This window comes from Pagrus pagrus, assembly GCF_965226575.1.
Source record: "Pagrus pagrus genome assembly, chromosome: 22".
NCBI lineage: Eukaryota > Metazoa > Chordata > Actinopteri > Spariformes > Sparidae > Pagrus > Pagrus pagrus.
Window position 1 is genome coordinate 1,683,318 of NC_140204.1, and position 11,475 is coordinate 1,694,792.

Genomic DNA, 11,475 nt, shown 5'->3' on the forward strand with positions numbered 1-11,475 from the left:
TAGTAAAAGAGAAGCCTGTAAAACTGTTCTCAGGACACCTCCAGCTGTAACCACTGTTAACTGCTAATCTTTGTATTCCATATTTTTAAGTCATGGACTTTTAAACCGTCACAAAGTTTTCTAAAGGCCAGAAAAGCCCCCCCAAAGTCTCATTTTCCATGGTGACGTCACAGCTGTGTGCGTGAACTCCCAAGCGTGGTCGTGCTGTGTCTCGGGAGTGAGGATGCCTGTTGGCTTAATGACAGCTCTGAACGGGGCTAAACGTGGCCGGAAAAGTGAATTAAACGACTCCAGGGTGAGTCTTTTTCGAGACAGAGTTGTGATAAAAGTGTCATTTTTTAATGGCAATTACCCACTTAATGACCGCATTTTCACTTACTGCCAGTGCCACTGCTGTGTAAAAGTCAAAAAGTTATTTACCATGCATGTGATTGTTTAGGTGATGTGTGTCACCAGGGTCTCGGTCTCACCTTGACTGATGTTCAATATCCTTTTCATCCTATCATAATGACCTTTTATTACGGTTTGAACCGTCTTAGTCTGATGGCCTGGAATTATGTAATCTGCAGCAGAGCATACTGATGATGATGCAAGTATAAACTAACGCAATAAATAATAAAGATGAATAATAAAATAGAAAAATATAAGATAAAATTAATTAAGAAATGCACATTTTACTTACGTAATGTCAAAGCATTCTCTATTTAAAGAAAGTAAGAAACAACAGTCAACATGCAGTCACATGTTATACTCTCACTTGGCTCTTACAAACTATTTTTCTCAGTTTTGCAGACTGTAATCACAAATGAAACAATTTGTTTGAGCCTTGGAAATATTTTACAATTATTTTTTATACATATATGCACAATTAACTTAACAATGCACATGAATAATGGCACTTGCACTTCGGTAGAGATATTTGCACTTTATTGGATTCGCACACAACATTGTTTACATATCACACCAGCTCCGCCTGAAAGGGAGATAGTCAGGATCTTGAATAGAGGGAGATTGGACATGGTGTATCACTTTGTCAGTATTTGGTGGATCATGTGCCATAATTACTGTGGCTTACATGTGTAGAATATAGTACCATAAGTGTGTGCATTTAGTTGAGTCACTGTGTACAGTATGAAACACTAAACTGTCCTCTGTGCTCCAGGGTTTTTAGCCAGAAGGCTTCCCCAGGGGCCAGACACCTCTTTATAGTTCCAAGAGGGACTATATCGGTGAGAGATGTCTTTTGTAGATCGTGGAAAGCTTAATCTTTGTTTGGAGTAAGAGTAGGTGTATTAAAATATTGCATGGGGGTTAGGAGTTAGCAGTGTGTTAAAGGTTGAATATGGAGAGTGAACAGAAAAAACACCACCTATTGACCAGAGATAGGAGTTACAACAACAGATAAAATAATTCCTGCAGTCGGTTGCCAGACCCTACGTACAAACATATGCATCAAAAATACACCTGCACACACATACATGCGTAGGTATATTATACATTCACATACATAGATACAAACATACATACATCTATCTTTTCATAAGTAAGGATAATTATAATACTCATTGCTCTCCACTGTTTGGTTACCCAAGAGTCTGTATTTATCTATCATCATATCTTTTTACCTTTTTTTATGTGGGGGCTTCTGGGAAAAAATGACATGGCTTGGGTTACTGCAGTGGTCAAAAACTAGTAAATGAGGCCAAAAATCGACATATGCACGTACATGACAGCATCAGCTATCTCAGTGGACACACCAAGTGTAAATCTGAATGAAGCCTAAAATAGACATATGTTGTCTATTGAAAAAAAGATGTGTCAAGAAACTGATATAAAGCCACATTTTCCTTCACATTCATTCTGTTTGTAATGTTTGTGGAGTAGAAATGTGTTTCTTTGAGCTTCTGGGAAGAACTACAACTTTGTACACCTCCCAAAAGTCAGTAGGTACTGTCTGTAGACAAAGACTGAAAAGGAAGCAAAATACATGATTTGGTAATGCTCACATTTCAATTTACCTGAATAACAGCGTACAAAACAATCACACAGGTGGACAAACATAATGGCCCAATAATTAAACTTGTTGTTAGACAAGATGTAGCATTGATATCCTAATAAAGACAGTGATTTGTTTAAAAGAATGCAAATAGTTCTTGATGACAAGTGCAAAACGAAGGCCTTTTTGCCACTGATGCAAATGCATGCCTAACACCTTGTCTGAAAAATATCCTATTTGAAAATGTTAAGCAGTTCATTTTTTGAGTGTTCATCTGTCATTTAACAGATAAATTCATGGTTGAAGAATTTGAGGTGAATATTTTCAGAGTGATTATGCAATAAAAACATTTTTTGAAGGAGGGATAAAACAAGGCATAAATAATGGGGTTACAGGCTGAATTGAAGTAACTCAACCAGTATAATGCCTCCAAGAGGAAAGAATCAATGCCAAAGCCAGTGAGGGGATCAATGATAAATTGCATAAAAAAGGGCATCCAACAAAAGATGAATACACCAAGCACAATACTGAGAGTCTTTGCAGCCTTGCCCTCAGAGGGCTTAACCAACCCACCTTTCCCTCTGTCATTTGAACTATTACTCTTATCTCCAATCTTTCTGACATGGTGTTTAGCCACAATAAATATTTGAGTGTAAAGACAAACCATTACAGTGCAGGGAAAGAAAAAGCACAAAGCACTGCTCAACATTCCCCAAAGTGGGTTAAAATAAACAGAACAACCACCAAGACAAAATGATTCTTTTATACCTTCTAACCCTGCCACGTTGGCCTTTGAATAAATTACTCCATAAGCGTAGACAGCAGCCAGTGCCCAGCAGGCACATACCATAATCATTGCCACTGACATTGTGATTTTTCTTGAATAATGCAGTGGTTTACATATTGCTTGATGTCTGTCGACAGCAATGCAAATAGATGAAAGATAGAAAGGGTGGTGAGAAACACCTCAAAACTGAGATGCAGTTGACAGAACATGTCACCATAGAACCAACAGCCATGAACAGTCCGGGTGGCACTGAAGGGCATCACAATAACACCTACTAGTAGATCAGCCAGAGCAAGAGATAAAATGAGCACATTGGTAGGACTATGCAACTGTTTGAAATGACTTATAGACACAATGACAAGAGAGTTCCCTAAAATGGTAACCAACATGCCTGAAACAAACACCAAATAGAGGGCAAAATCTGTCCAGAAACCAAACAGTACCGCAACACATGAGGCATTGCTGCCTGGAAAACAATACATGAACTGCTCTTGAGAAAAGTCAACAGTCATCCTAAACCCAAAGACATATGCCAAAACCTCAGAGATCACCCAACAGAACCCAACAGAGAGTACCTTGGGAGAAACATACTGAAACCTCTCTCTTGTAATCAATGTCACAACATTGAAGCCACCTAAATAATTATTGGATACACTGTGCCATCCAATCAAAGGCCTCCTATTAGCATACATGTAAAATAGTCCAAGCAACATTATTATGTCATCACATTTGTAATTTCACAATATTGATCTAAATGAACATTAATAGTTTCACATGGAAATGATTTTAGTTTTGTGTAATAGAGAAGTATAATTTTAAAAGGTGTGAATAATTATTAACATAAATATCAGAATGTTTAAGTGCTGGATAGATGAAGCACACTGCACACTGTAGGTGCGTTAGTAAATACTCACAAACTCGACCGTTCGTAAACTCAGAGCACTGTTGTAATATACGGTTAGGTTATTTAGAGGACCACATTCTCGGAGTGGCAAAGTCTGGGCAGTCTGTCTAAGGAGATGGACCTGCAGAGGGCCAAGAGCAGTCAGTGTGTCATGAACAGGTGAAACGGCATGTCTAGCCATATGTATGACTGATGGGCCAATGAAGTAAAGTAACTCAACACACATGCTTGGATATGAATTACAGAGGTCATTGTGTGTTGCAGAAAAAAATAGTGTACCAATTTTACATGGTCTACTGAATCGAAAGCTAACATGCTAACCTCAGTGTTAACTTCCTCAAAAGGCTAACAACAGAGTTAGCTCCTCCTACAGTTAACGTTTAAGAAATGTTCCCAGTATTTTAGTGTACATGTTGGTTATTACCTTCTTTGTCATCTTCATACAGACCCAACAACAGTCAGTGGCAGTTATATGGATATTAACTTTAGAAATTCTGAACTGAGGATGGTTTAGTAGTAACTAATTCCTTATCCTCCAATAAAATAGGATATTTTATATTCCTTAAAGCAACCGCGACCCTCACGGTAAAAGTCGAAGATAATGAGATGAGATGAGATATTCGTTCAAGCAGTTTGAAAACATGTTTGTGGAACACCAAAATCCTAGATGTCATCCTTAACTGATATAAGATAGGATTTCATTCTCAGGAAGTTTCTTTAATGTGGCCCCAGGTGTTGTTAACAACAATTTCAAAGACCTACATTTTGTTTTAAGAAGTTGGCAGATATTTGCCATATTTAAGCATTTTTTTCGATAATGTAAATTTATGTAATAAAAAGAATTATCCACTTCACATGTGACTATTCTTTATTAGCACAAACAAACTGTTTGATATTTGCTCAACACAAGGTTGTGAACAAAATTATGAGTTGATCTCAAAGACTCTCAAAGACATACTGAATCTCTGCTGCTGTCTGGGCACAATGTGGTTTAATGACATGTTCTCAAAAATGAGCATGCTACAGCTTCCAATATGCAAGTTTTTTCAAACCATTCCAACCCATGTTTGCTTTCATGTTCTGTCAGTTTGTAAAGATGTTAAATAGAAATGTGTTGATGCCATGTAAGGAACTACAGCTTCCTTTACAGCAGTAGTCAGGATAAACCTAAATCAGTATGAACTGCAACCTACTAAAGTGAACAGGTGCTGTTTCTAGACAAAAAGTGAGACATAACAAGGCGAGGCAAAACACACAACAGAGTAATGCATGATATTTAAATATATCCCAGCAATATGTGTGCATCGCTACAGGGCAAAGTGTTGAAGAAGCATTGATTTCAATACGATTCGGAATTGACAATACAAATTCAACTGAAATATCTGAAATTAGTTGCACAAAAGAGGTTTCCAAATAACATTGAACATGTAATTATTGATGACAATAGCAGAACTAAGACCTTTTTATTGCTGTTGCAAATGCATAAACAAGACCTTGTTTTAAAAACAATATTTGAAAACATCATATTCATGTTTGAGTGTGTCATTTAACAGGTAAATTCATAGTGGAAGAATTTGAGCTAAATATTTTCAGAGTGATTATGAATTGAAAACATATTTTGAAAGAAGGATAAAACAAGGCATAAATAATTGGGTTTAAGATCGAATTGAACTATTCTTTTGTCATTTGAACATTTGTTCACATCTCCAATTTTTCTTAGCCCCAATAGATATTTGAGTGTAAATACAAACTATTACAGTGCAGGAGAAGATCTGAGAGCTGCTTGGGTCTCTGACCTCAAAGAGTAGCCATGGGAGAAAGCAGAGCTTGTAGCTCATGGAGATGATGACATCGAGCATCTGTGTAGACACGTTAAAACAGTCACAAAAAGAAAAATATCTGTAAATGGGAAAATTGTCTTGGTCGAGTGGATTAAGCTGAAGGCATGTTTTCCCAATGTAGGGTTGTGTGCTATTTAGATGTTTTGGGGGCCTGTAGGAGATGTTAGCCCACATTCAAATTGTACATGATGTGGTGTTGTCAATACCAGTCTCTTCAGCTGTTTGTGAGAGGGCCTTCAGCTGTCTGAGCAGAGTCAAGACAGTTATTTAAAATATTGACTAAATGGACATCCAGTGTGTTGTCTTTAAAAAAAAAGAAAAAAAAAAAGACTAGCAAGAAACAACTAAGTCCATGTTTTCCTTCATGTTAGTTCCACTTGTAATGTTTCTGTAGTAAAAATGTGTTTCTAAAGGCTTCTGGGAAGAACTACAGCTTCATACTTGACCTCCAAGAAGTCAAAGGGTGCTCTCTGTAGACAACAACTGAAAAAAAAGTGTAAAACACATAATGTAGGAAGGCTTTCAAAGAGGTTCTACATTTTTTCCAAGTGTAAATTGATCAAGGGGGATTATTTTAATATAATTATGAATTGAGTAAATGACAACTGCAAAACAAAGGCCCTTTTCTGCAGCTTAGGCAAATGCATGCCTTACACCTTGAAAACTCAAAAATATATTATCTGAAGAGGTTGAACAGTTCATTTTTTGAGTGTAGATGTGTCATTTATCAGATAAATTCATAGTTGAAGAATTTGAGGTGAATATTTTCAGAGTGATTATGCAATGAAAACATTTTTTGAAGGAGGGATAAAACAAGGCATAAATAATGGGGTTGCATGCTGAATTGAAGTAATTCAACCAGTAAAATACTTCAGAGAGCAGAAATGGTATACTCAAGCTAGCGAGAACACCAATCAAATGTAGCACATATAAAGGCACACAACAAAAGATGAATACACCAAGCACAATACTGAGAGTCTTTGCAGCCTTGCTTTCAGACTGTTTAACCATCCCACCTCTTCCTCTGTCATTTGAACAATTGTTCTCATTTTCAATCTTTCTTACATGCTGTTTAGCCACAATAAATATTTTAGTGTAAAGACAAACCATTACAGTGCAGGGAAAGAAAACGCACAAAGCACTGCTCAAAATTTCCCAAAGTGGGTTAGAGAAAATGAAACAACCACCAATGCACTTAAATAATTCCAAATCCTCTAACCCTACCTCATTGGCCTTTGAATAAAGTCCTCCATAAGCGTAGACAGCAGCCAGTGCCCAGCTGGCACATACCATAATCACAGCCACTGACATTGTGATGTTTCTAGAATAATGCAGAGGATTGCATATTGCTTGATGTCTGTCAACAGCAATGCAAATTAGGTGAAAGATAGAAAGACTCGTGAGCAACACCTCAAAACTAAAATGTAGGTGACAGAATGTATCACCATAAAACCAACAGCCAGTAACAGTCCGTGTGGCACTGAAGGGCATCACAATAACACCAACTAGTAGATCAACCAGAGCAAGAGATAAAATAAGCACATTGGTAGGACTATGCAACTGTTTGAAATGACAAATTGACACAATGACAAGAGAGTTCCCTAAAATGGTAACCAGCATGCCTGAAACAAACACCAAATAGAGGGCAAAATTTGGCCAAAAACCTAACCGTATCCCAATACATGAGGCATTGCTGCCTGGAAAACAGTCCAACAAGTCTGGAGGCAACGGAGTCATACAAAAGACGTATGCCAAAACCTCAGATATCACCCAACAGAACCCAACAGAGAGAGGACCTTGGGAGACACATGCTGAAACATCTCCCTTGTAATCAATGTCGCAACATTGAAGTCACCTAAATAATCATCAGATTCACTGTGCCATCCAATCAAAAGCCTTCTATTAACATACATGTAAAATAGCCTAAGCAACATTATTACGTCATCACATTTGCAATCTATTCAGCATTGATCTAAATAACCATTAATATTTCAGTAATTAAGTATAATTTTAATCGATGCCATATATTTCTTGTAATACTAACTAGTAGTATTATTTTTACTTCAAAGTACACTGTGCTATAAACTGGATTGTTTGTAGATTCGGAGGGCTGTTGGAGTATACAGCTCGGTTGTTCCGAGTACCTCACTCTGAGAGCCACAGAGTCCACTCCTCGCCCTTCTGTCTGTGATGGAGCAGCAGAGTACCAAAGGCAGTTTCATGAACACCTGAAATCGCAGTAGCTAAATTAATGACTGATAGGTGAACTGATGATGCGAATCACAGGAGTGATTTTGATTTTGTGTATTTTGATTTGAGGTATTTGTTGTTGTCATCATGTTGTATTGAAATGTTTACATTGCTTAGCTAACTCAACGTTAGATTAGGTGAGATAAAGTAACCGGGCCGATTGACATAGATCCATATTCCTCTCGTGTATGTCATCTTTCTGAATCTCAGTTTTATGTGGGGGTGGGCTTGGTCTTCCCCTGGCTCCTGTGTGAGTTTCAGAGATTTATGGACCGATTCAAGCAACTGAAGCCAATAAGTCAACTCATCATCCTTATTTGAACAATTAGCTTTTTTGAAGACAGTTCCTTCTGATGTCAATTGTTTTACTGCCTTTTTCTATTATTACTATTCTACTATTATTCAAATATTTAACTTTTTCCGAACCACTATGAAAGTGTTCAGTTTTGTTTTCCTTTGGTGTGATGTCACTAAATTATATTTTTCAATTAAAAACTGTTGGTTAAACTACAAAATCATGGAAAATTATACAAATGCTAACTGCTAACTGCTAAAGACAGGTTAGCTAGTAATAGCATGGTCATTAACTCACACAAAAGGCTGAAATGTACTTTAGTGTGACAGAAATGTCACACAGGGGTGTGTAGACTTTTTTATATCCACTGTATCTACATGGAGAAATGTTCATTGCTTTTTTGTTGACACAGCACTCTGGCCCTTTCTGTCTGAGATGGAGCATCAGAGAGCCAAGAGAAGCCAGTGTTTCATGACTGGGTGAAATGGCAATCATAGCTATGAGATATGGCCATAGTCTGCAACATTGCTTTTTAAATCAAAAGTATAGAGACACTTTGGCTTTTACACATTACCAGGAGATGAAAAGGACGACATGTAAAAAACTGTAACGGACAGGTATCGTATGCTGGTAATACGACCAACATGAGTGTCCATCTTGCTCGACACCATCCACAATTCATGTTAGCAAAACGAGCATCAACAAAAACAGGCCAGTGGACCTGAATGAATTATTGACTAAACTACGCAGAAAATTGGAGAAAACAAAATGTTTCATGAAGTGAAATGCTCATTTTATCTGCAAAGACCTTTGACCATATAGCCAGGTAGAAAATACAGGTTTTTGAAACACGGTTTATACATTGGAGCCGCAGTATGTTATACCATTGAGAAAGTTTAGTTTTTCTCTGAGGCAGCCGGGCCAATAATCTACAACAAGGTAAAGTCACAAGTTTAAGAATCGCGGAGCAGAGCCGAACGAGTTGCTCTTACCTGCGACTCGTGGACCTCACGGACCACAGAGTCTGACATCACCATAACAGACCTGCACAACTTAGTGACTTAGCATTTGTCTTCAAAACTATTTTTTTATTTATTTATTTACCAGTTTTATGTGCATTCAAGTGTTTGAAAAGGATATCTGTAGTTCATTTTCATATGAAGAATTCAAATTTTTCGGATCACACTTATGCTGCGTACATTTTGGCCTAACATCTGAGTTTTTTAATTAATTTCCTTAAGGCACTGGCAGCTTGATGAGGGTGCGCAACTGAGTGACTGTGGCACTTTAGCTATTACATGTATTATTTTTAATCACTATACATTTTTATTTACCAGTTTAAAAGCTTCCAGTGGTTGGAAATGACAGGTTTTTTTTGTTTGTTTTTTTGTCAATTTCATCATATGGTGGATTATATTTTAAAGGTTCACATTTGTGCTGTTTTCAGTTATCTCCACACATTTTGGCCTGACATCTAAGTGATCTTATACACTTTCTCATGTCACTAGCAGGTGGCAGGCTACAGGTATAGGCATGTACCGTGGCTGGTTACTGGGAGATTTAGATAAGCTGTATTCTTTCAGTTTCATGTTGGGGTGGGCTGGGTCCTGGCTCCTGTGTGAGTCTCAAAGATTTATGGACAGATTCAAGTATCTGGAGCCAATAACTCACATTATCATCCTCACCTGATTCTGACAAGTACATTTTGAAGTCAGTTCCTCATGATTTCCATTTTTTCCAGCCCTTTTCTTGTTTGACAGCTTGTGATCCTTTCAATCACCACTTACTTGAGAGATATAACAGCCATATCTGTTTAATTTGAGGAGGCAAGAAATAACAGGTTCCAGGCGGTAGAACATGCGAGGCAGGCTTCACTGACGCATGAAGTTTCAAATTTTTATTTGATAAAAGCACAAATCTGTGGGCTTCTGGGGAAAAAAATGACAGCTTGGGTTACTGCAGTGGTCAAAAAAGCCTAAACTAGTCAATGAGGCCAAAGATCGATATATGTGCACATGACAGCATCACCTATCTCAGTGGACAAACTAAGTATAAACCTGAAAGAAGCCTAAAATAGACATATGTTGTCTATTGAAAAAATTATTTGTCAAGAAACTGATATAAAGCGACGTTTTCCTTCACATTTATTATGTTTGTAGAACAGAAATGTTTTTCTTTGTGCTTCTGGGAAGAACTACAGCTTTGTACATAACCTAAGATCAATTTAAAAAAAAAGATGCAAATAGTTAGCGATGACAAATGCAGAACGAAGGCATTTCTGCCACTGATGCAAATACATGCCTAACACCTTGTCTGAAAAATATCCTATTTGAAGATGTGAAACAGTTCATTTTTTTGAGTGTATGTGACATTTATCAGATAAATTCATAGTTGAAGAATTTGAGGTGAATATTTTCAGAGTGATTATACAATGAAAACATTTTTTGAAGGAGGGATAAAACAAGGCATAAATAATGGGGTTACAGGCTGAATTGAAGTAACTCAACCAGTATAATGCTTCCAAGAGGAAAGGATCAATGCGGAAGCCAGTAAGGGGATCAATGATAAATTGCATAAAAAAGGGCATCCAACAAAAGATGAATACACCAAGCACAATACTGAGAGTCTTTGCAGCCTTGCCCTCAGACTGTTTAACCAACCCACCTCTCCCTCTGTCATTTGAGCTATTGTTCATATCTCCGATCTTTCTGACATGGTGTTTAGCCACAATAAATATTTGAGTGTAAAGACAAACTATTACAGTGCAGGGAAAGAAAAAGCACAAAGCACTGCTCAACATTCCCCAAAGTGGGTTAAAGTAAACAAAACAACCGCCAAGGCAAAAAAATTGCATTATATACTCTAACCATGCCTCATTGGCCTTTGAATAAACTACTCCATAAGCGTAGACAGCAGCCAGTACCCAGCAGGCACATACCATAATCATTGCCACTGATATTGTGACTTTTGTTGAATAATGCAGAGGATTACATATTGCTTGATGTCTGTCGACAGCAATGCAAATTAGGTGGAAGATAGAAAGGGTGGTGAGAAACACTTCAAAACTGAGATGCAGTTGACAGAACATGTCACCATAGAACCAGCAGCCATGAACAGTCCGGGTGGCACTGAAGGGCATCACAATAACAGCCACTAGTAGATCAACCAGAGCAAGAGATAAAATAAGCACATTGGTAGGACTATGCAACTGTTTGAAATGACTTATAGACACAATGACAAGAGAGTTCCCTAAAATGGTAACCAGCATGCCTGAAACAAACACCAAATAGAGGGCAAAATCTGTCCAGAAACCTAACGGTACTGCAACACATGAGGCATTGCTGCCTGGAAAACAGTACATGAACTGCTCTTGAGAAAAGTCAACAGTCATCCTAAACCCAA

At 37.6% G+C, this 11,475-nt stretch overlaps 2 protein-coding genes across 2 annotated transcripts; both read right to left on the minus strand.

The window, feature by feature from the left end:
- Positions 1–6,248: 6,248 nt before the first annotated feature.
- On the minus strand, positions 6,249–7,265 carry LOC311251812 (trace amine-associated receptor 13c-like; the record flags this gene model as incomplete). The annotated part of the gene is made up of 1 exon (XM_084344455.1): positions 6,249–7,265. One exon carries the CDS (start codon positions 7,263–7,265, stop codon positions 6,249–6,251), a length of 1,017 nt encoding a protein of 338 aa, XP_084200581.1.
- A 2,304-nt stretch (positions 7,266–9,569) lies between these two features.
- LOC311251813 (trace amine-associated receptor 13c-like) lies at positions 9,570–11,341 on the minus strand (the record flags this gene model as incomplete). Its single annotated transcript, XM_084344456.1, has 2 exons — positions 9,570–9,687; positions 10,581–11,341. The coding sequence occupies 2 exons, from the start codon at positions 11,339–11,341 to the stop codon at positions 9,570–9,572; spliced, it is 879 nt and encodes a 292-aa protein (XP_084200582.1).
- Positions 11,342–11,475: the final 134 nt, after the last annotated feature.